Here is a 23,648-nt window from a genome sequence, read left to right as displayed (position 1 = left end):
GGCATTACATGTAATTAAAAAACCTCAAAGTATTATTTGTAAGAATTCTATTGTGGTTGTCACATAGCTTATTCATTGATTCAACAATTGTTTCCTGGATACCAAATAAGCACTCTTAAAAGCACTGGGTGTATTGTAGTGAGGAAAAGCAAGTCCTTGACCTTGTGAAGCTTATGGTCTCCTGGAAGGATGACCGGCAATAAACACCTAAAGAAATAACAACCTCGTTAAGTTTCAGGAAGATGAAGGTCAGAGTTCAGTGGTAGAGAATAACAACAGGAGAACTGATGCCCTGGATGATTACTGTTTGTTGAAAAGGGTAAATTTTTAAAGTTGAGACTTAAAGAATGAGAAGGGGTCGGGCATGTAAAGAGCATTGGGGCAGAGTAGCATAGGCAGAGATCAGCAAGTATCAAGACTCAAGGCATAAAAGGGCTTGGGTATTTCCAGAACTCGTGCGGTTGCTTGCATCAGAGCTTGTGCGTGTGTGTGTGGGTGTTTGTGTGTGTGTGCGTGTGTGTGTGTGTGTGCGCGCGCGTGTGAATTGGAGTGGCAGAAATGAGGAGGAGGTGGCATGGGATCAGATTAATTAGTAAACAGGTACCAAATGATTCAGAGCCTTACAGGTCATGGTTAGGACTGCAAATTGCAAAATAAGTACAATGAGAGCCAATTAAAAATTTTAAAGTAGAAAATCATTAGCTGATTTAAATTTTTAAAAGCTCATTTTGGCTTTTTTGTGGAGAATGAAATATGTGTGAGCATATGTTTGCATTTGTGGTTCAAAATGGACACAATGAGACCAGTCAGAGAGCCATTAGAATCCCCTAATCAAAGACAATGTTGGCTTGGATCACGGGGTGGGAGTGGACATGGAGCCGATTGGATGGATCTGAAATATTTGGGGAAGGTATATAATTTTCTGAAATTCAGGATGAGGAAAAGTCAGGAATCAAAAATGATCACTTTTCTTTTTCTTTTCTTTCTTCCTACCTCCCTTCCTTAACTGGGAGTATCATAGTACCACTTATTAAGATCAGGTTTTGGGCAGGATCAGATTTCAGGGGGCGATCATGTTCACTTTTAGATATCTAGCACCAAACCTATTACAAAATTTATGAACCCAGCAAACATTGATTGACTTCGCCATATGTCAGACATTGTACTAGGTGTTGATGATATCTGGTGTCTATATGCCTATGGAATTACAGAGATGGTAGAATTCAGAGTGCTGAAATTTCTCAGGGACCATAGTTAGAAATGATCCAATGCAACATCCTCATTTTAAAGATGAAGGGTAGAATTTGAACCTTCTAATTTCTGTAGAATATCAAAACTTCTCTATAAAACTCATGGTTACTTTAGTAAAACTTAATTTTACTCATCCAACAATAGTCATGGTATTATTTTCTCTGGAATGTGATACAGTCTGCTTTCATTCGTGTTTCAGTGAATTGTTACAACCAGTACTATTAAAAGACTTTCTGATGATTCTGAAGTCATGAAAACATATGATAGCCAGGAGTTCAGTGGGTGATACTGTTATTGATTTCACTGGATTTATAAAAGACTGAGGCAGGGGAATCATGAACCATGTTCTAATGTGCACACATTTTTTATTCAGATATTAATGGTAGACAAAGGCAGAATTAGGCGCTTGTATTTTTTATGTTACTAATGGTAGGTTACTAACGACCTTGAAGCATGTTAACAGGGATTTTTCAAATTTAATAGAAAACATGAATATGAGATGAAAGGGAAAAAAAGAGCCTGAAAAAAATTTGTTTTGTGCAATGAATTAGAAATATTTGTGTATGTCTGCATGTGTGTGCATATGTTGGAATGTTTGTTTTAAGGTCTTATTCAACTTTATAAGTTAAGATATTTGGTCAAAGAATAAATGGATGATGATGAAATAGCAAGTTGTGTAGATGTGAACAGTTTAAATACTAGGAAGCCAAAAAAGATAATTTAGAGTGGTCTAAATAAGCATGCTTATTATCTAAATTATGTTACAGCATTTATTGTTCATTTAGAATGAGGTTTACTTGGCTCTTTATACTAGCTGAAGTACTCTGAAAGAAAAAAGAAGTGAAAATTCCTGTCCTAAGGGCATAACAAACATGAAGCATCAGGCGTGATCCAGTCTGCACACACACAGGCACACACAAGATGGGAGAATGTTTCCTGCACTAAATGGCTTCTCTCATGGGAATGCCCTATAGAGCAAAGGAAGCTTTGAGATGTTTTGCAGAGATGAGGGCTGTTAACGAAGAGGGTATTTCAGTATAAGAAAGGGAAAAGTGGGTACTGAATGAGACTGATGGTAGTTAAGCGACCTCATTGAAGCTTAAAAGCAAGGATGCAGATAGATTGCAATGCATGCCGGTGGAAGAGACAAAACTACTAAGATGGTTGAAATGATCAAAATAAGGAGAATTAGAACCAAAGTTTTTCTTCATCCCTGCAACCAGAATAGTAGGACAAAATTCAAAAAAACCTAGAGGCCCAATGTGGAGTTTGACCCTGGACCTTTAAGGAAGAAATGTAAATGACCAAAGACTGACAATGAAAACTATATGGAATTTATAACCAGGATTCTGTACATACAAATCAAGTGAAAAATTAGTGGTGAAAATAAAGGCTACACAGAAGGACAACTTGTCTTCTGAAATCAAGCAGAAAAAAGAGGTCTGTGCATGAATATGCCAAACAGGAATATTCCATGTCTTATTAATTAATCTGTATTCTTACATCTTCCTCAAAGACACAGGGTAAAGACTGGACTTTTCATTTCCTGAGAAAAGTGCTTAGAAATAAACATTAGCAAGAATTTTCAGGACACTTTTAGGATAGGAAAATGTCATATTCTTGACTACTTGTCCGCAGCTTTCCCAGAAAGCCACCTCCTCTGTTGTTACTGTGGTAGTTAACTTCTCACCTGTGGATTAATATTTCTTCCACGATAAACTCATTTTCTTGCCATGTAGAGTGTTTATCACACTATACTCCTTCACACATAACCTTGAAATGTTCTTCCTCATGCAGCTGGAGTGTACCACCCACTCCTGGAGTTGAAGGAAACTCAACTGTCCAAGCAGGTTTTTTTTCCGCCTAGAATTTTTCAGCTGCACTAATTCCTGACCAGCCAAAGAAACTTCAAGGGGATACTTTGGGAGAATGGGGGACAGATACATCTTGAGAAATTTTCACATATGTAGAACAAATGTCTTCCATTGAGGTTTTAAAAATAGTCTCTTTAAACTTTAACATGTGTTGGTCTAGTGTTTGCTCAGATAATCACAGGCCTGCATAAGCAGGACACAATCAGTGCACGCCAGACACAGAGTCTCATTATCATGAGAATTGTGTTTTTGCTGGGGTTTTCGTTTATTTTCAAAACTTGCTTCTTAACACACTACCTGTAGAACTTACCCATTCTTTAGTTCTACTTAGGAAAAAAGGAATATTATCACCCAGCTGACTTGTTCCTTAAAGGAAGATACAATAAACTTTCCCCAAGGTTTCTCCAAGCGTATTGTTGTCAGGTCTGTGGTTTGCCTCTAGAAATCTGGCAAATGAGTTGATACGCGTTTTTCACTCTTCCTGCTTTTTTTTTTAAGGGACAGAAGTAATTTTAGAGGGAATTGAATATATCAGAATACCTAATTTTCTCTTTCTTTCTTTCTTTCTTTCTTTCTTTCTTGGTAAATAGGAAAGTTCATCAGCTTGATAATGGAGGAGAACAACGACTCCACCGAGAACCCCCAACAAGGCCAAGGGCGGAATAATGCCATGAAGTGTGGGTGGCTGAGGAAGCAAGGAGGCTTTGTCAAGACTTGGCATACTCGCTGGTTTGTGCTCAAGGGAGATCAGCTCTACTATTTCAAAGATGAAGATGAAACAAAGCCCTTGGTAAGTAGGACAAAATAAAAAGCACTCTGGTCATAAGCAATCCAAGAAGTAGAAGGTTTGTTAGAAACTGATGGAGTCTGAGGTCAACCCAATTTCCCTCCTCTTACAGTTCATTGGCATCTTTCATACCTTTTCTCATTGTTTACTTTGGTTTAAGATGATGAACTTGCTAATTGAGGCCAAGAGGCAAATTATACTTGTCTAATATTAATTTTGACTTTTACTAAGCTGGAACAGAATGCCTGAGTCCTTCGGGCATACTTACTTTACAAGAATTTTTAATGAACATCTGCTAGACGATATATATGGTAGCCAAAACATCTTTCCTTTTCTTTAAATTTTTTTTTTCAACGTTTATTTATTTTTCGGACAGAGAGAGACAGAGCATGAACGGGGGAGGGGCAGAGAGAGAGGGAGACACAGAATCGGAAACAGGCTCCAGGCTCCGAGCCATCAGCCCAGAGCCTGACGCGGGGCTCGAACTCCCGGACCGCGAGATCGTGACCTGGCTGAAGTCGGACGCTTAACCGACTGCGCCACCCAGGCGCCCCTCTTTCCTTTTCTTAAAAATAAGTTAAAAGCACAGAATTGAAGGAAAACTATAAACACGACTTTCAGTAATTTTTGAGACACCTTTAGTATCAATTCCCTGGGAGCTTCCTTCCACCTTCACTCACATAAAATATGGATATGGTGCTAAATGGAACAATGCTGATACATCCAATCATCATACACAATATACTCTTCTGGGGGTAGTTCCTGTGTCTTTTTGTGGTTCCTTAGTGGTCTTGTATTTACTTATTTACTTATCATTTTCTCAGCCACAAGTCTCTAGGCTGCAATGAGAGAAAGGAAAAATCTCCAACTCTTCCTGTAGCTACAATAAGCTTTCTTAGCTGTGATCATCAATTGATGGAAGGAGCTACAAACTGAAGTATCTCCTGTGTGTTTTCCCTTCATTTATATCTATAGGATATATAAATGGTAGAAATATTGTGGATTAGATGACATAAACATCCCTAACAGTATGTTTTTGAAGCTATTTTTCTTGTGTTAAAGTTCAAGAACTTAATTTGGATCGGGGCTCCTCTTTAGTATTTTATATTCTCAGACCTTGTAATTTTGCAAAGGTTTCATTTGTCTGGTTTAATTATAAGAAATAGCAACAAGTGCACATACTATAAACATGTTTTAAAATTGCTACTATATTTTAAGCATTTATTTACCAGGGCCAGGAATTAGACTGAAAACTTTGTGTATGTGTGTGTGTGTGTGTGTGTGTGTGTGTGTGTATATATATATATATATATATGATTATATATTATTAGATACTTAAAATAAATAAGAATATTTACATTATAGAGAATTTATATAATATATAAAATATATAAATATATGATATATTTATATTATAGTGCATTTCCATACCAGTTATTGCATTTGTCATAGCAAACCAGTGTGGAATGTGGGGATTATCACTACAGATGGAGAAATTGTGGCGTAGTGATATGAAGCAATGTGACCAAGGTCATAGGGACATCAGAGGCTTATAAAGCAGTAGAGTCTTTTGTCTCTTATCCTATTCTCCAGGGTTCTTGTCTCATTGTACCTTGTTTTATGCTGTATAGTATTCACATTATGGCATTGTCTTGAATATAAAATCATCTTTATTGGGGCACCTGGATGGCTCAGTCAGTTAAGCATTAGACTCTCGGTTCCAGCTCAAGTCATGATTTCATGGTTCGTGAGACTGAGCTCTGCATCAGGTTCTGTGCTGACATCCCGGAGCCTACTTGGGATTCTTTCTCCCTCCCTCTCTGCCCTCTCTCTTTCAAAATAAATAAATAAACATTAAAAAAAATAAAATAATTTTTATCAAACTCAGAGAAAGGGATCAGGTTAATGTGAGAAAACAGAATATGGAGGATTTAATATGGGGACTTTGATATGGAATAAAATGGAAGTATGAGTAAGAGCCAATGTTTTATCCCACTGAGTCTTATTCCTGGCATAGTGTGGCCAGAATGGGTACAGATTAAATGATTAATTATGCAGCATCCAGAACCTAAATGGGGGATAAGGGGAACAGAAGATTCAGGAGTTGAGTGAATGAAAATGTGAAAGAAGATCAAGCAAATGTTCTGACTCTTTGGTGAACTTAGTGGACCTTCTAACAATGAACATGGGATAGAATGGATCAAGCTCAAGCTCAATGTTTCTAAAATCTGAGAACTGGAGGATGTTAGAGAATATGCAAAGGAACCCCAGTTTGAGGAACTCTGCCCTAAACTCTTCAAAGAGGATATTATCATACAGCCTTGGCTATGCTGTGTCATATCTCTGTGTAATTTCCAGAAGGTCTACAGAGTCACAGATGGTCTTCAGTGCAGTGTAGTTATTTTGCTAACAAATTGGAAATATAAATAAGAAAATGCAAAACATTCTGATTAATTCAAATGAAAATCTGCCTCAAAATAAAAATCACTTTAATTCATAATATTTCTAAGTTGTGTTTTGATATCATTATAATACTGATGTTTTTAAGCTTATAATAACTAAAATCAACAAATGAGAGTTGTATTGATGAGAAAGTACTGATGCTTATACAAAGCAAATATAGGCTATTATTTCCCTTAAAAAAGTTTCTTAATTTTTTTTTTACAAATATCATTTGTTAATAGAGAAGTCAAACTTTGGGGTAAATAACTTTGACTTATTAATTATATATCATCTTTCATAGCAGTTCAAGCACCAGGAATTTTGACTTTGTGCTTTTTAAATTTTTTACACTAATGTTCAAATACATACACAAAGAATCAGATTAAAAACTGGCAATTTCTGTATCAGAAGGCTCTTAGTAATTTTAAAGGACCATATATTTGCCTATGAATGGACAATTCCTTACTTAAAAGTAGTTTTCTTTAATGCCCAGCACATTGTAAGTTCTGAGGCATATTTTTCATGAGTTAGTGAGTCAACAAAAGGTATCTATCTATAAGGAGGAAGGATGGGAGTACCAGGGGTTATGGTGATATTGACTAGTCTCAACCACATATATCAAAGTCATAACTCAAAAGCAGAACGTAATATATTAAATCATAATCACTTCATAACAACAAAGTTTAAATCACATTAAAGAAATCTTTTTAAAGAATTAATCACCTCAATGAAGAATAATTAAACATCTTGAAAAATGTTAAAACTGGAAAAAATTTAGTTGTTATAAATGCCCCCCTTTTACAGATGAAGTGTGTGTGTGTGTGTGTGTGTGTGTGTGTGTGCATGTGAGCGTAATATCTTGTTTGTATTGGTCATGGGATATTGTTAATGACTGGCAGATGAGGAACAAAAACAGATTTTCTTGCTCTTGATCCAGTGTTCCTTCAGCTTTGCTTTTTGCCTGCTCACAAATCCTTAACTTTTCTTTAGATTTGCTTTCAATCAGAACTACTTCTTGGTTGTTTATTTTCAATATTGGTGCTTTCAAGCATAGGAATGCCCTTGGCCTTCATATAGTTTGATGAGGGTTATTTCATTATTACTGGAGGGAACGTCACTAATGAATTGAAAAATTCACCCTTTTAAGTATTCGTAACCAGCTAAAAATGTTCAATAAACTTAAACTGGATTTGTTTTTCTCTCTCTTAAAAGGCATTTCTAAAATGAGAGTATTAACACCCTTGAAATGTGTGTTTCTCCTGTCCTAGGCAAAGGTTTTCAATTTATTTTAATAAAACTTTTACTGAGTTTCTTCTCTTCCATTTTCAATAAAGAGAGTCAAACTCCGTATTATCCTTGCTATTAAAAACTACACATCTGTTGGGGGGAACAGATATGCAAAATTATAATTGGGACAGGCTATCATGTAAACACTAGATGTTCTGAAGACACAGATACAATTAATGCCAAGAAATGAGTGATGATGCTGTGCAGAAGAGTTGAGGAAAGTGGCACAAAGCAAGAGGTGACCCTTACCTGGGGTGCTGAAGGTTAGTGGGAGTTCTCCAGGTAGATAAATGGAGGAAAGGAACTCAGAGCAGAGGAGAGACATAGAGTCACAAATAGACATTTATAGATAACTCCATATTGTTACGGTTGTGAAATGACAGGAAATGGGGTTAGAGTGATAGGAGGCGACAACATAAAGGGATGTGTATGTTGTACAAAGAGACCAATTCTCTGGCACACTATGGGAGCTATTTCTAGAACACCTATGCTACTCAAGTTGTAAAACTGCATTAATCTGTTAGAAAGGAATAATGGTAGTCATTTTTAAGAAATGTATTTGTCTGCTCTGGCTGCCATAACAAAATGCCATGTCCTGGGTGGCTTACGCAACAAAAATGTATTTTCTCACAGTTCGGGAGGCTAGAAGACCAAGATCAAGGTTGGTCTCTGGTGAAGCCTCTGTTCCCAGCTTGGAGATAGCTGCTTTCCCTCTGTTTCCTCACACGCCTGTTGCCTTGTGTACAGAAGGATAGAGAACTCTGGTATCTCTTCTCTTTAAGGACAAGAGACCTATTGGATCAGAGCCCTACCTTTATGATATCATTTAACTTTAATTATCTCCAAGTACGGGTACATGGGGGGAGGGTAGGCTTCAATATGTGAATTTTAGGGGGACACAATTCATTCCATAATACCTACTCTGTTGCATACCTCTGTTAATGAATATAATTTTTTCAATTAGGTTTTTCTCCTATTGGTACCATCAACTTTGATCTCCACTAGAACCTAATATATCTGAGTTAGTGCATTATACATTTAATTATTTGAACCTACTATTGGTATCTTATGTTCTTATTCAAATTTCTCCTTGTCTTTTAAATATTCTACAACCTGCACAGGTTTGAGAATTTAGAAAGTCTCACTGCCACTGTTCTTGTATTTTCTTTTTAAGCAAAAAGATAAAAATACCTATAAGTTCTCTCTCTGGTGATAGTACCTAATTTGTAAATAAGACTTTCAAGCCTTGGGGCACCTGGGTGGCTCAGTCAGTTGAGTGTCCAACTTCCGCTTAGGTCCTGATCTCACGGTCTGTGAGTTCAAGCCCTGTGTCGGGCTCTGTGCTGACAGCTCAGAGCCTGGAGCCTGTTTCAGATTCTGTGTCTCCCTCTTTCTCTCTCTTCCCTTGCTCATGCTCTATCTCTCTCTTCTCAAAAATAAATAAACGTTAAAAATTTTTTTTAAAGTAAAAAAAAAAAAAAGACTTTCGAGCTTTAACCATGGTTCCCCAGGCAATAAATTAGAGGTATACCTCAAGATATAACTATTTTGTATTTAAAATAAATCAAACTGAAATCCTTAATATCCCATCATTTTTAAAAGTGGAGAAACTTCAGTTTGTTTAGTTCAAAACTTTCTCCCAAAATCATTTTCTACAGTGTCTGCACTTACAGATTTTATTCAGAACAGATTTAAAAAATAAAGTTGAGGGTGTGTACGTGTATCTGGCTGGCTTAGTTGATACAGTGTGCACCTCTTGATCTCGAGGTCGTGAGTCTGAGCCCTATGTTGGGTGTAGACATTACTTAAAAAAAAGTCATTCTCAAAAAATAAAGTTAATTTTGGTTGTTTCCAAACAGCAACAGAAGCATGGAAAAATGTATATAGCAAATTAAAAAAATAAATTAATATATCCATAATCATTGTAAGCATTTATAGTACTACATATTTCTAGTTTTTAGGTAATATTTTTCTTTTTTATATTTGAAATTAAGTCCTACTTATATATGGAAAAAAGTTAAAATTATACTGTGTGAAGAACCTTTGAAAAAAAGTTCTTTTATCTACCCTGAACAACTTTAGGACTTTTGAAAAGCTATGAAAAGGTTTTAAAGGAGACTTACATTGAGGTTGTGACAATATCTGTTTGGCCATCTTTCATTCATGATCATGACAAATGACTGTGACCTTAATTATAGATATTGTAACATGAGGGAAGCAGACGAGTCTGAGATAGAATATGATCATTATAATTCTAAAAGTAAGGCAGTGTATAGATTTTGCAGCTGAATCCAGTGATGAATTCAAGTGCTTTTTTGAAATCATCTGTCTTACTTCCATCACGAAGTATATTAATACCTAAATAATAGTGAAGTTTCAAGCTTGGCCATACTTGTGAGTGTGTTTGACATACTTTGGATACTAGAATTTGAAACTGAAAAGCAGCAATTGTTAGAAGCTAGCCTGAGACTCCTGATAACAAGATTAAAATCCAAACAGGCACAACTCAATTAACCTAGTCTAGATTTTCAAAAACAGACATTGATCTGGTTGTGTGGAAAGGGTTTTTTCCTGGATGTGATGAAGATGATACTATATTAGATCACAGTGAATTTTCTTAACTTAGAGAATAAAGTGATTTTGAGTGAATTATAACCTGAGGATTGACCTCTAAATGTGCAAGAATTGATTACTGATTTAAGAGCAGGCTCTAATTTTATATATTTAATGAAACTTGTAAGTTAATGAAATCAAGAAATCTCTAAGGCATTTGCTGTTTGTTAAAATACATGAGTTAGAAGAAGACAAAACCCCAATTAAGTGTTTAAGGTAATATTAGGAACCTTGAAACTTGAATTTCATCCTTAAATCTAAAACTTTCTGCCTAGCAACTAAATCTCTTGGTATTTAAAAATATGCATAAAATGGGTTACCTGGGTGTCTCAGTTGGTTAAGCGTCTGACTTCAGCTCAGGTCATGATCTTGCTGTTTGTGACTTTGAGCCCTGCGTCAGGCTCTGTGCTGACAGCTCAGAGCCTGGAGACTGCTTTGGATTCTCTCTCTCTCTCTCTCTCTCTCTCTCTCTCTCTCTATCTCTCTCTCTCTCTCTCCCTGCTTGTGCTCTGTCTCTCAAAAATAAATAATTTTTTTTTATGTTCATGAAAGTATTTAATAAAATAACTTGTGATAGGTAGTAAAATCTTGAGTGGACTATAATGCTTTGCAGCAGATTTGCACCTGTTTGGACAACAGATTGAGGTCAAGACCCAGCTGAGTTCAGAGAATCTCAGTTCTAGAGGGCCGATGCTGGAGAGGAAAGCTAACGAATTGGATGGTCAGATATGAATGATAAAATAAAAATAAGTGCATATTTCCCCATTAAGACAATTCAGAAAAGTATTTATGAAGTGTAGCTTTTTAAATTTCACTTTGTAGGTCTCTGCATAAAAATAAATAAACATTTAAAAATTAAAAAAATACACATAAGGTGGCATTGTGTGTCATCATAAATTTTGGGGAAATTTTAGTTCATTCCTAGAAAGGATTATATCAAGACAGTGTTATTAATATGAAATTTTTTTATTCTGCTTTTAGTTGAAGAATTTTTTAATTGCTGACTTCTACACAGCTATTTCAGAGTGGTTAAAATATAGACTTTGAGTCAGATTGTTTGGATTAAATCTTGACTCAGCCAGATACTAATTATGATACACTGAGTAGTGAGTAAGCTGATTTAAACTTCAATTTACTAATCTGTGCAATGAGATAATAATAGTACCTATTTCATACCATTGTTAGGAGGATTGAATTAAGTAATTTATATAAATGATCTCAGAAAGCAGTGGCACATAGTAAGGATAAAATGTATGTTAGCTGTTTTTATATTAGCATGACAAAAGAGCATCTATTTCTTAAGATATTCATGCTACTTATTCATTTGATTTTTTAAAAAAAATCAACACATGTTTATAAATTTCTAATGTGCTGTAGTTATTATGCTAGTTTCCAGGAAACATAAAGGTGATATAACCAATCCTAAATAAAAAGACTCCCCCCCGCCAAAGAAAAAGAATTTAAAAAGAAGCAACTTGCTTCTTTCTCAAGTAAAAGTCCAAACAGATTCTAGGTAAGTGACGAAGTGTCTTCTTGGTCTGCTGCAAACAACTGTTTAGAAACCCACGCTGCCAGAGATTTTGTAATTTTAACTTTTGGCTTCCAAACTCACCACAGGGTCATTCCCTTCCCAGTCAGATAGAAAGGGAATATAAAAGGGAGTATTGCATAGAAGGTTTGGGTGGACCAGGTGTGCTAGTGGCTCTTATAGCTCACATTTCATTAACTGTTCACATTTCATTAACTAGAACGGAGTCATATGACCAAACCTAATGGCAAAGAGGTCTGGACATGGAGCTCAGCTTTATCCTGGGCTTTGTCCAGAGGAGAACTGAAGGAGTTATCAGTCCCTGCTACAGGTGATTAAATACTACTAAGCATCATGAATCCGGTGTTAAATTCTGGTGGGTGTTACAGATTTTTGCAGTTGCTATACAATATAATAACTATTTACCATTGGAGGCCATAGGAGGGACACTTATCACCACTTCAGGGTTCAGGGAGAGTTTTTCAAAAGAGTATATGCTGAAAATTGGAAGATGATATAGCTTTATTACAAGCTGTGGGGGTGGTATATGTGGCAGAATAAAAGTTTAAGCCATGGCTCTTTGGTAGACTATTGGGAAATACGAGATGGTCAAGTAAGAAAGAAGACAAGAAGTGATGAGAGATGAATTTGGAGACATATGCACAGACAAGTAAGCTGGGTTAAGGATTGTAGATTTTATCTTGGGACCTTACATTTCCCTTACTTTTATGTGCCTCTTTTCCTTCTTTATTGAATTTAGAGCTAAACAGTGCATATAGGACTCATTCTAGGTGAAGCTCATTGTGAAGGAATCCAAAATGCTCACCTAACCAGAAAGTCCTTCTCAGACAGTTCTACAGCTGTCTTGGGTTCCTATAATTGGCTATTTTGTATTATGACATAATCTCTGGAAAAATGATGGACAAGCAACTATGCTACAGTTAAACGCTTGACCTTCTATCATCCATTATAACCTAAGCATAAATTGTGGGCATGCCCATCAGGTCACTTTTTTTTTTTCCTTCATAGTAGAAAGGATTGAAAAATCTGTTGCTGCTGGAAAGGGCACTTGGAGTGACGAGCAGCAGATAACGTCTTGGGCAATCATAGAGATGGATGGGTGGGACATGGTAACCAGTGGGAACACAGTATATGAGATTTCATCCTCATAATTTTCTCCAGAATTGACCTTGTTCAGTATGGGTGTTTCCCTGGAAAGCAGCTGAACCCAGTTGTTTTGTAGGTTTTAGTGCCAGACTGCCTCGGGTCATGTAAGACTCCATCAGTAGCTATAAGCCTTGGGTAAATTTTTTTACTTACTTGACTAAGTTACTCATCAGTGAAATGTAAGTAATAAAACCTATCTCACAGAGCAGTTGTTTGCATACCGGAGATGATGTTTCTAGAATACTTATACATTACCTGACTACATATTAAACTCTCGGTAAATATTAAGTTGTTGGTATCATCATTATCATTATCATCATCATTTTTACCATCTTTGACTATCAAGATAACCTGACAAGGCAGTTTAGAAGTCAGGATCTACAATATATTCCTTGTTAGTTGAATAATGAAGAAAATAATAGATGATCAGCCCATGTAAGTAATGCTAACTTCAGAGCAGAAGACAACTTGTTTTTGCTTGTCACCTATGTTGTCAAAACACTGAACTCACATGGAAAATTCTCAAAAAACAATGCTCACCTTTGTAGTATGTCTTTTCTTTTTGTTTAAGTTACTTTTGGGGCTCCTCTAGAGCTTATCGAAATGATTATGACAGCTAAGGAGACTTGAAGGATTTTCTTTGCAGAACTGGACCACCCCAGAGAGAGACAGTCCTGCTTTTCTTATCTCATGTACAACACTTATTCCTCAACACCAGTTTGAGAATTACCGGAGTTGAATCCCTTGAGTTCTGCTTCTAACACTTAATCATATTGACTGAAGGCTTTTGTATTTGCGATGCAATTCAATATATGGAATCCGATAGTCCCTATATGGATTAGCTCATTAGCATAAACCTAGGCATATTTCCATTATCTCAATTAGTGGAGAAGAAAATTTAGGGAAAAAATGAATAGGTGAAAATGTCATTTGAAAATTTACATTTTTAGTGCTCAGAGAAATGTATTTTAAAAGGCTACTTTTTCTTCCCCCGATGTATGAAGTTATTTCACAGCCATTTGCTAGTTATTCTTTCCTAAGTTTCTTTTGGGCACTCAATCTTCCTGCCCTTTCTTCTTAAGCTTTATCTTGCCTAGATCCAGCTGTTCTCCATTTTTCTAGCACTATTACCATATGTTCATTCATTCAGTGAATATTTATCAATTGTAAACTATATAAATTATACTTTACAAAATGTTTTGACCACTTTTACAAGGAAACAATGCCAGGTGCATGAATTGTTATTCTCATTTTCTGAATTTTGGCTTCCTTTCCTTAGCATAATATTTTCAAGGTTTATCAATGTCTAGGATATATCAGTACTTCATTTCTTTATAGGGCTGAATAATATTCCATTATTTCAATATGCTACATTTTGTTTATCCATTCTTCACTTGATGGCCATTTGGTTTGATTTCACTTTGAGGCTGTTATGCGTAATGCTGCTATGAATACTCGTGTACAAGTTTTTGTGTGGACAAGTTTTGTATGTTTTCATTTCTCTTGGTTATGTATTTAGAAGTGAAATTGATGGGTTATATGATAACCTCACTGTTTAACCTTTTGAGAAACTGTGCCAGTCATTTTTAATGATTACCTTTCAATTTAATTTAAAACTCAAGCTTCATGCCTGGCTTAAATCTCATCTATGTCTCTCTACACTCCATCTCAGCACTTGCCAGTCTTGACAGGGTATTTCAAGTAGGGAAGAAGCACAGTGTGCCTCTGTTTTCCTGTCTCTGCAGCACTGAGAGATAGGACAGGGAAGGTAGGGAGAGACAGAGAGAGAATGTGTGTATATTCTGTGTGTCTTTGTGTTTGAGAGGGCCACGAAATGGATACTCTTTCCTTCTTTCTGAGGTCTCTAGTATTGAGGACTGGCAGAGGGGAAGAGAGAGCAAGGACAAATGTATCTCTAGGAACCTATTATTGTAGGGGGACTATGATGGTTGCTCCTGTTTCTTTATTTATGAGCATCTTGACTGCCCAGGATGTTGGAGACAGGGAAATATCTTGTCCTCATTTTTCAGCCTTCAGGTCTCAGAATGAGCATTACACCCATAGCTTCTTGCTGCCAGGACCTCATTACCAGGTGCCCTGCCTTCCCTGGTTAAACTTAAATTACTGGATATTCGGGTATGGCTGACATGACAAAGTACTACAAACTCCTTTACATTGTCACACAATTTTCTCTGCCCTGCAATTCTTTTGTCCTTTACTTGTGGATAGGTTCAGAACAGCCTAAGCACATTACAGAGTGAGGAACAAGCTGCCAATCTCCCCAGTTGCTAGCGATTTTCCTGGAGTTTATTGTTTGCCTTGAGGAGCTTATGGCTTCCCCCCACCAGACATCTTTCCTTAGGCAGGAAGAGGAAGACAGGTAGTGGTGCTGGCCACAGTGGTATCTGATTAGGTTGCATTCTTTCCTTTCTTATTGTATCTGTTAGAAGAGAAATGCATCTTTCTTTATTTCTGGTTTTAGATCCCCAAAATCAGTCTGGGACAACAGGATAATTCCTACTCAACACCCTATTATAGAAAACTTCTGTCATACTTTCACAGTTTTTAAGTCACAACTTATAAATAAAATGCATATACTTTTTTCTCCCAGATAAGTGGAACTAACATTCCTTTCTTAACTAATAATTCTGGAGATTGTTAAAGTCCTTCATGTGTCTGATTTCTTATGATTATTAATTTGAAACAATATTCTGTTCCATTTATGAGTCAGATAACTTGTCATATACAAAAATATGATTTTGGAGGGGGGGATGTTTGTACCCTTTGACCTCCTTTACTCATTTCTCCCACCCTGCCACCCCCAACATCTGGCAGCCACTAATCTGGTCTTTGTATCTATTAACTTATTTTTAAAAAAATTTTTTTTTCAATGTTTATTTATTTTTGGGATAGAGAGAGAGAGAGCATGAACGGGGGAGGGGCAGAGAGAGAGGGAGACACAGAATTGGAAACAGGCTCCAGGCTCTGAGCCATCAGCCCAGAGCCTGACGCGGGGCTCGAACTCCCGGACCGCGAGATCGTGACCTGGCTGAAGTCGGACGCTTAACCGACTGCGCCACCCAGGCGCCCCCTTTTTTTTTTTAATTTGTTTTAGATTCCCCGTATAAGTGAGATCATACACTATTTGTCTGTCCCTGCCTAATTTATTTCACTTAGCATATTATTCTTTTTATTCTTTCTATGACTGAATCACATGCCACTGTGTATGTGTGATATGTGTCTATATCTATATATCACATTTTCTTTATCCATTCATGCATTGATGATTTTTTTCCCATATCTTGGCTATTGTAAATGATGTTCCAGTGAACAAGGGGATGCATATATCTTTTTGAATGTTTTTGGTTTTTTTATTGATAAATATCCATAAGTGGAATTGCTGGATAATATGGTAGCTCTATTTTTAACTTTTTGAGGAACCTCAGTGCTGTTTTGCAGAGTGGCTGCACCAATTTACTTCCCCACCAACAGAGCACAAGGGTCTCCTTTTCTCTACATCCTCACCAACACTTGTTATCTTTTGTCTTTTGATATCAGCTGTTCTGACAGGTGTGAGGTGATATCTTATAGTTTTGATTTGTATTTTCTGATGATTAGTGATGTTGAGCATCTTTCCATGTACCTGTTGGCTCTCTGTATGTTTTAAGGAAAATGTCTATTTAGATCTCTGCCCATTTTTCAAATAGGGCATTTTTCAAATCATTTTTGTTTGTTTGTTTGTCTCCCTCCCTATCTCTCTTTGGATTATTGAGTTGAGTTCTTTGTATATTTTGGACATTAACCCCTTATCAGATATATGATTTCTAAATATTTTCTCCCATTGAGTAGGTTGCTTTATAATTTTGTTGATGATGGTTTCTTTTGCTATACAGAAGCTTTTTAGTTTGATGTAGTCACACTCGTTTATTTTTGCTTTTGTTGCTTCTGCTTTTGGTGTTAGATGGAAAAAATCATTACTAAGATCTGTGTCAGAGAACTTATTAATTATGCTTTGCTTTAGGATTTTTATCATTTCAGATCTCATGTTCAAGTCTCTAATCCATTTTGGTTTAATTGTTGTGTACAGTGTGAGATGGTGGTCCAGTTTCATTCTTTCCCATGTGTTTGTCCAGTTTTCCAGCATCGTTTATTGCAAAGACTGGCCTTTCCCATTGTATATTCTTGGCTCCTTTGTCATAAACTAATTGACATTAGTTAAATAAACTAGTTGACATAAACTAACTAATCATATAAATGTAAGTTTATTTATAGATTCTGTACCATGTGACATTGATCTATGTATTTATTTGTATGCCAATACCATACTGTTTTGATGACTACAACTTTGTAGTAGAGCTTGAAATCAGGTTTGTGGTGCCTCCAGCTTTGTTTTCCTTTCTCAAGATTGCTTGACTACTTGGGTCTTTTGTGGTTCCATACAAATTTTAGGATTGTTTGTTCTATTTCTGTGGAAAATGCCTTTGGACTTTTAGTAGGGATTGAATTGAATCTGTAGATTGCTTTTGATAGCATGGACATTTTAACAATATTAACTCTTCTAATCCATGAGTACAGACTATGTTTTCATTTGTTTGTGTCTTCTTTAGTTTCTTTCACTAATGTCTTATAGTTTTCCCAGGTCTTTCACCTAATTTGTTTAATTTGCTCCTAGGCATATTATTATTTTTGATGCAATTATAAATGGGATAGTTTTCTTTTTTATTAGGTTTTTAATGTTAATTCCAGTATAGTTACAATACAGTGTTATATTGGTTTCATGTGTACAATATAGTGATACTATTCTGTACATTACTCAGTGCTCATCAAGATAAGTGTACTCTTAATCCCCATCACATATTTCACCCGTCCCCCCACCCACCTCCCCTCTGGTAACCATCCGATTGTTCTTTATAGTAAAGAATGAGGTTTTTGATTGAGAGATCAACGCTTTGTTTGTATGTTTTGCTTCTTAAATTCCACATATGTGTGAAATCATATGGTATTTGTCTTTCTCTGACTGACTTATTTCACTTAGCATTATACCCTCTAGCTCCTATCATGTTGTTGCAAATGGCAAGGTTTCATCCTTTTTTATGGCTGAATAAAATGTTCCAATATATATTGATATTTCATTATTAGTATATAGAAACACAACAGATTTCTGTATATTTATTTTGTATCCTGAAATTTTACTGAATTTTTAAATTAGTTTTAACAGTTTTTTGTTGGCATCTTTAGGGTTTTCCATATATAGTATCATGTCATCTCCGTATAGTGACTATTTTACTTCTTCCTATCCCATTTCTATGTTTTTCATTTTTTTTTCTTGCCTAATTGCTCTAGCTAGGCAAATATAAAAAGCCCTATATATATTAACTTAAGGTATCTTTCTCTTCTAACTCATTGTTACTCTTTGTGTCGTAGTCATAGAAGAGATGAACAGAATCAATTCAGTGTATTAGCATAATCCGCAGCTAATTTTTATGAACCTGGATTCCTACTTAACTATTTTCTAAGTACACGATCACAAATACTTAAGTAATATGGCATCCCTTACCACAGCTAAAAAAATATTTCAGATAAATAGATGCACATCTTCTACTTGGGCTACCTTGTGGCCAATCTTGAGAAATTAGTTTATTAGAATAAAGAACTGAATCTACAGATGTGAGCTCACTGACCTGAATGTGGGTTGAATGTGCAATAGTCCTGGCCTTGCTTGCAGCATGAACTGATGATTTAAACAAGCCAACATAACCCTAACAACTGTTATTTAACATTCAGAACCTCCTCCAGGGAAGGCAGGCAGGAAACATCAGCAGTAAGACTCTCATACATTTTTAGACAGCTTTACAGTGCTGAATACCTGCATCTATTTTGGATCTTTTTCCTAGATTTTGTTTGTTTGTTTGTTTTAAATGCTTAGAATTAATAGTTTCTCTAGATTTTTAAAGGAAACTTTCTACATCTTGTCAATTTTTGTCTTTTTATATAACCCTGGGGCTCTCCTGGGTCATGGACTTTATTCTCCCATTAGTGAAGAATATCACCTTCAATGAATCACTTCTTCCCATACTTCCTCTGTTAAATGAAGACATGAAGCTGATGGTTTCAGAATTGTTTCTCAGTTTCAGGTTTCTAGAAATTTTGCTTAGTTGCACAAATGCTCCTGCTTTCTAAAAATTAAGCTCTCATGATGCTTCCAGTAAGTTAATGGTTTTAGTTATTTCCTAAATCACTACATTTGCCTATAAAATATACATTGTAATATTCACAATTAATTTGGAAATGGATAATTTACCTTTAGGATATCCTTGGGGAATAGGAACAGGAGTTCCATTTTGAAACCACACGCAGAGGTCACAAATGTTCTCAGTGTTCTGTTAGTCTGCATTTTGAGTGTTTGGGCAAAACTCTGATGAAGGCAGGTTTAGTTATTATCACAGATAGTGACATACTTATCTAAAATTCTCAGTGTTTTCAAAACTTCCTCTCTAAAGTGTCATCATTTCACATGCAATTGTGATAAAATGATAGTGGTTACTTAAAATATTGTTTTTCTTTTTGATTTTTAAAACTGCTTGAGAATATTTTATTTTTTTAAAAAAATTTTTGATTATTCATTTTTGAGAGAGAGAGAGAGAGACAGAGCATGAGCAGGGGAGAGGTAGAGAGAGAGAGGGACACACAGAATCCGAAGAAGTCTTTAGGCTCTGAGCTGTCAGCACAGAGCCTGACATGGGGCAGAAACTCACAAACCGTGAGATCATGACCTGAGCCGAAGTCGGACGCTCAACCAACTAAGCCACCCAGGCTCCCCGAGAATATTTTAAAGATACAAATGAGTTTGCCCCTGCTGACACCCTCTCCTTCCAAAATTGTAAGATGTAACACTTGTAAAATAGACAATTTGGCTGGATTTTTTTTTACTTTTAATTTTTTTAATATTTATTTTTTGAGAGAGAGACAGAGCATGAGTGGGGGAGGAGCAGAGAGAGAGGGAGACACAGAATCCAAAGCAGGCTTCAGGCTCTGAGTTGTCAGCATGGATAACTTGGCTAGATTTTTAAAACATGCATAAATTGTCCATTAGACTGTTGTTTACTGCTTGAAACTCTATCAATTCATTTTTCAAAGCAGATTCTGTTACATTCTTTGTGTCGCTATACAAAACCTTTACAATGGGGTCAATGTAAATATCAGACAGTAATTTTTCAATTCTTATAGCAAATTTTAATATTACTGGGGAAAATAAAAAAACTCAAAATACTTATGGATTTCAAGTAATAGTATGACTTAAAACTTTCAACATATATATTTTTTATTTTGAGAGAGAGAGAGAGAGCGTGCAAGTAGGGGGGGGAGGAGGAGGAGGAGGAGGAGGAGGAGGAGGAGGAGGAGAGAGAGAGAGAGAGAGAGAGAGAGAATCTTAAGCAGGCTCCATGCTCAGTGTGGAGCCTGACACAGGGCTTGATCGCACAACCCGGGGATCATGACCTGAGCCAAAGCAAGAGTTGGATGCTCAACTGACTGAGTCACTCAGGTGTCCCAACATATTCTTATTAAGATATTATGAATCACATAATTTGTTTTGATCATAGAAATCATAATTTTTTGCAGCAAAATTTGTTGTCTTTCCAAGTTATGTGTCTCTGATCAGCTACCTTAACTGAAATTGCATTTTTGATTCTGGCCTGTTTTCTCCTCTTATATTCAAGATTGAGGAACAGGAGTTGTGTGATGCTATCTGTGGGGACCTGTATTATGTGGCATTCCACACATTGATACCTGTCCAACTTCTTGTTTTGATATCTGCCTGAAATTTTCAGACTTTTTGTTTTGAAGTATATTAGCAATTTTGCTGAATTCTAGAAACTAATTTTATTTAGTTAAACTTATTTTAGAGTGTAATTAATTCAAGCCATTCACCAATTACATTTTTTTATTGGAGTGGCAATTAAAAAAGAATTCCTGCTAATAAAAATTGAAGATACATTTAAGAGGTAATTCCTCACTCTATTATGGCTTTCTAAGAAGACAAAAGGGAGTAAGCATTTGTTATGAATTGTTATGCATTATGGTCCATGTTTAGTACCCTGTTTATATTATCTCATTAATTCTTACAATACTATATGCATAGTTTTTTTATATGTAGGGAGACTGAATTTAATAAAGGTTAAAAAAATCTATGTCCCAAGGCTAACAATTGACAAAAACAGGTAGAACAGTGAGATAAATAATATAAGAAGAAGGCCAGGAAAGAAAAAAATAAATGTTCTGAGGAGACGGGCAGGATCTAATCTAGTGTCAAGAGGTTTTGAAGTACACATAATTTTCAGTATGAGAGAGAGAAAAAGAAATGAATATTTATTTTAATAAATAAGAATATAGCTTGCATAGAGCCTTGATGAAAAACGCTGTACTTTTTGAAATAATGATGCCAATGTAGAGACATACTCAGGGTCCCATGAATTATGGTACTCATAGTTTTTGCTGAGAAGTTCTAGGAAAGGATGTGTTGGCCTCTGTAGGCAACACTTGGTTGTTTAGGAGATATGCTCAAAGAGCATATTTCCAAGATGGGATGCACAGCCTGCTAAAACCCATCTGTCCACATCTAATACTCGGTTTTTGTAGTCATTCATGAAATCAACCCCCGTTAGCTCTATTGGGATCTACAGATGGTTCCCACATTACGCTGCTCAGATTCATCAATATCACCTAATAAACCTGTTTGTTAATTTCTTGCTCTCTTTACAAATGCATACAATGAAGAGGATTTCATGGACATAACAGATGGGATGCATTCTGTTTCTAACACAAGACACAAGTGATACATAGCAGTGGCTGCTGATTGTCTACTGAATTCCTATATGTAACATGGAAATGGCTAATAGGAAATACACCATAGAGCATCCTCTTGGAATTGTGGCAGGAAACTGAGTAAAGCATGTGATGGCCTATCAAACTTATTTCCTGTCACTCATTTTTGTGGATTCCTATGGAAGCAAATCTGTAATGTACTTCTGATCGCTAATGTCCTAGAGAAGAACCTAAAAGGATTCACAGTAAAGGTCTTCTTTTTTAAATAAAATTTTTAGGTTTCTTTACTTACTTTGAGAGAGAGAGAGAGAGAGAGAGAGAGAGAGTGTGTATGTGAGTGTGTATGTGTGTGCACAAGCAGGGGAGGGGCAGAGAGAAGGAGATACAGAATCCTAAGCAGGCCCCGCACCATCAGTACAGAGCCCGATGTGGGGCATGAACTCACAAACCATGAGATCATGATCTGGAGCTGAGATCAAGAGTCTGATGCTTGACTGATTGTGACATCCAGGTGCCCCAAAGATCCTTTTTATTTATTTATTTATTTTTTTTTAATCTTTTTTTTTTTTTTCAACGTTTATTTATTTTTGGGACAGAGAGAGACAGAGCATGAACGGGGGAGGGGCAGAGAGAGAGGGAGACACAGAATCGGAAACAGGCTCCAGGCTCTGAGCCATCAGCCCAGAGCCCGACGCGGGGCTCGAACTCACAGACTGCGAGATCGTGACCTGGCTGAAGTCGGACGCTTAACCGACTGCGCCACCCAGGCACCCCCCAAAGATCCTTTTTAAATTACGCATCTATTTCAGAGTTATGACTGTAGAAAACAAAAGGCTGTGGGACTTGAACAACTGCTGATAAGTCAATGTTGGAGAATAGGTTTGGGCATTTCTGGCAAGGAATGAATTTAATTTTTATAATTTAATGGAATAGAGGAGATAAAAGATGCAGCTTCCCTTCCATTCTCCTTACTCTATCCCCAAAGAGAGGAAGTTCTGCTTTGGCAGGTCACACTTGAGGACTTTTTCACTGGCCACTGTGCTAGTGATGGTTCACAGTAATGGGTTTAAAAGGCCAATCGGGTGCATCACCAGACATTAATCCCCATCCTCCCTTTAGTTCTCCAGGGACTACTGTCCAGAAGGAAGAAGGGCCAATTATCTGTCTACCATTGCATCTGATTTGTTCTTGGCCCAAGTATAAAATAAAAGACTTGATCTTAATTCCTCATTAGAGGAACAATTTCTGACCCCTGAATCTCTCTGATTTTCTGAGTCACTTTTTGTGTCTCTGCATCTCTCCCTTGCTTTTACTCCTTTTCTCCATCCTACTGTTCTAGGGGCTCTTGCCTCTCTCAAGGATGGTCTCTTTTGCTTTGGAACCTCCTTTTATTCTCTCTCTCTGTCTTTTGGTTACCTTTCTCTCATTCTTGCTCTCACTCTTTCAGGTGTGTTGCTAGGCATTGAATCTCAGTGGCATGGTAAGTCTTGGATTTGGGCTTTAGAGTAAAAATAGAGGAGATAAGATACTATAGCTCAAGGCCACTTATACCCACCCTGCATAAGGAAAAGGAGTCTTCTTTGTCAACAGTTTTTTATCACAGATCTAGACAGGACTTTTGGGCTAAAGCCTGAGCCAATTTTGGGCCTTGCTTTAGTGCCTTTGTCTTGTGGTGACAGGTGACTCATTAAAAGAAAGTCTCAGATATTCCTATATTCTCTGCCAAATGTCATCATAATGCCATGGCATGCCAATACAGATATCTCATACAAAATGTTGCTTAAATATCAACTGTTCCAAGTCCATCATTTTATAGAAGAGGAAACTGAGGAAGTCAGAGAAGTCTGTAGTTTTGTATATAGGGGTTCTCATGGTT

The 23,648-nt window shown here is 36.5% G+C and overlaps 1 protein-coding gene across 1 annotated transcript in view; it reads left to right on the top strand.

The window, feature by feature from the left end:
- ARHGAP24 (Rho GTPase activating protein 24) overlaps window positions 1-23,648 on the top strand; it is a 511,574-nt gene that overhangs the window by 88,637 nt on the left and 399,289 nt on the right. Inside the window, exon 2 of the mRNA XM_030313510.1 lies at window positions 3,716-3,915. Within this exon, the coding sequence (XP_030169370.1) occupies window positions 3,736-3,915 (180 nt within the window). The 5' untranslated portion in view covers window positions 3,716-3,735. The remainder of the gene's footprint in view (window positions 1-3,715; window positions 3,916-23,648) is intronic.

This window comes from Lynx canadensis, chromosome B1, assembly GCF_007474595.2.
Source record: "Lynx canadensis isolate LIC74 chromosome B1, mLynCan4.pri.v2, whole genome shotgun sequence".
NCBI classification, from domain to species: domain Eukaryota; kingdom Metazoa; phylum Chordata; class Mammalia; order Carnivora; family Felidae; genus Lynx; species Lynx canadensis.
Note: the sequence above shows the minus strand (reverse complement) of the source record. Positions and strands in the feature narration are given on the sequence as shown.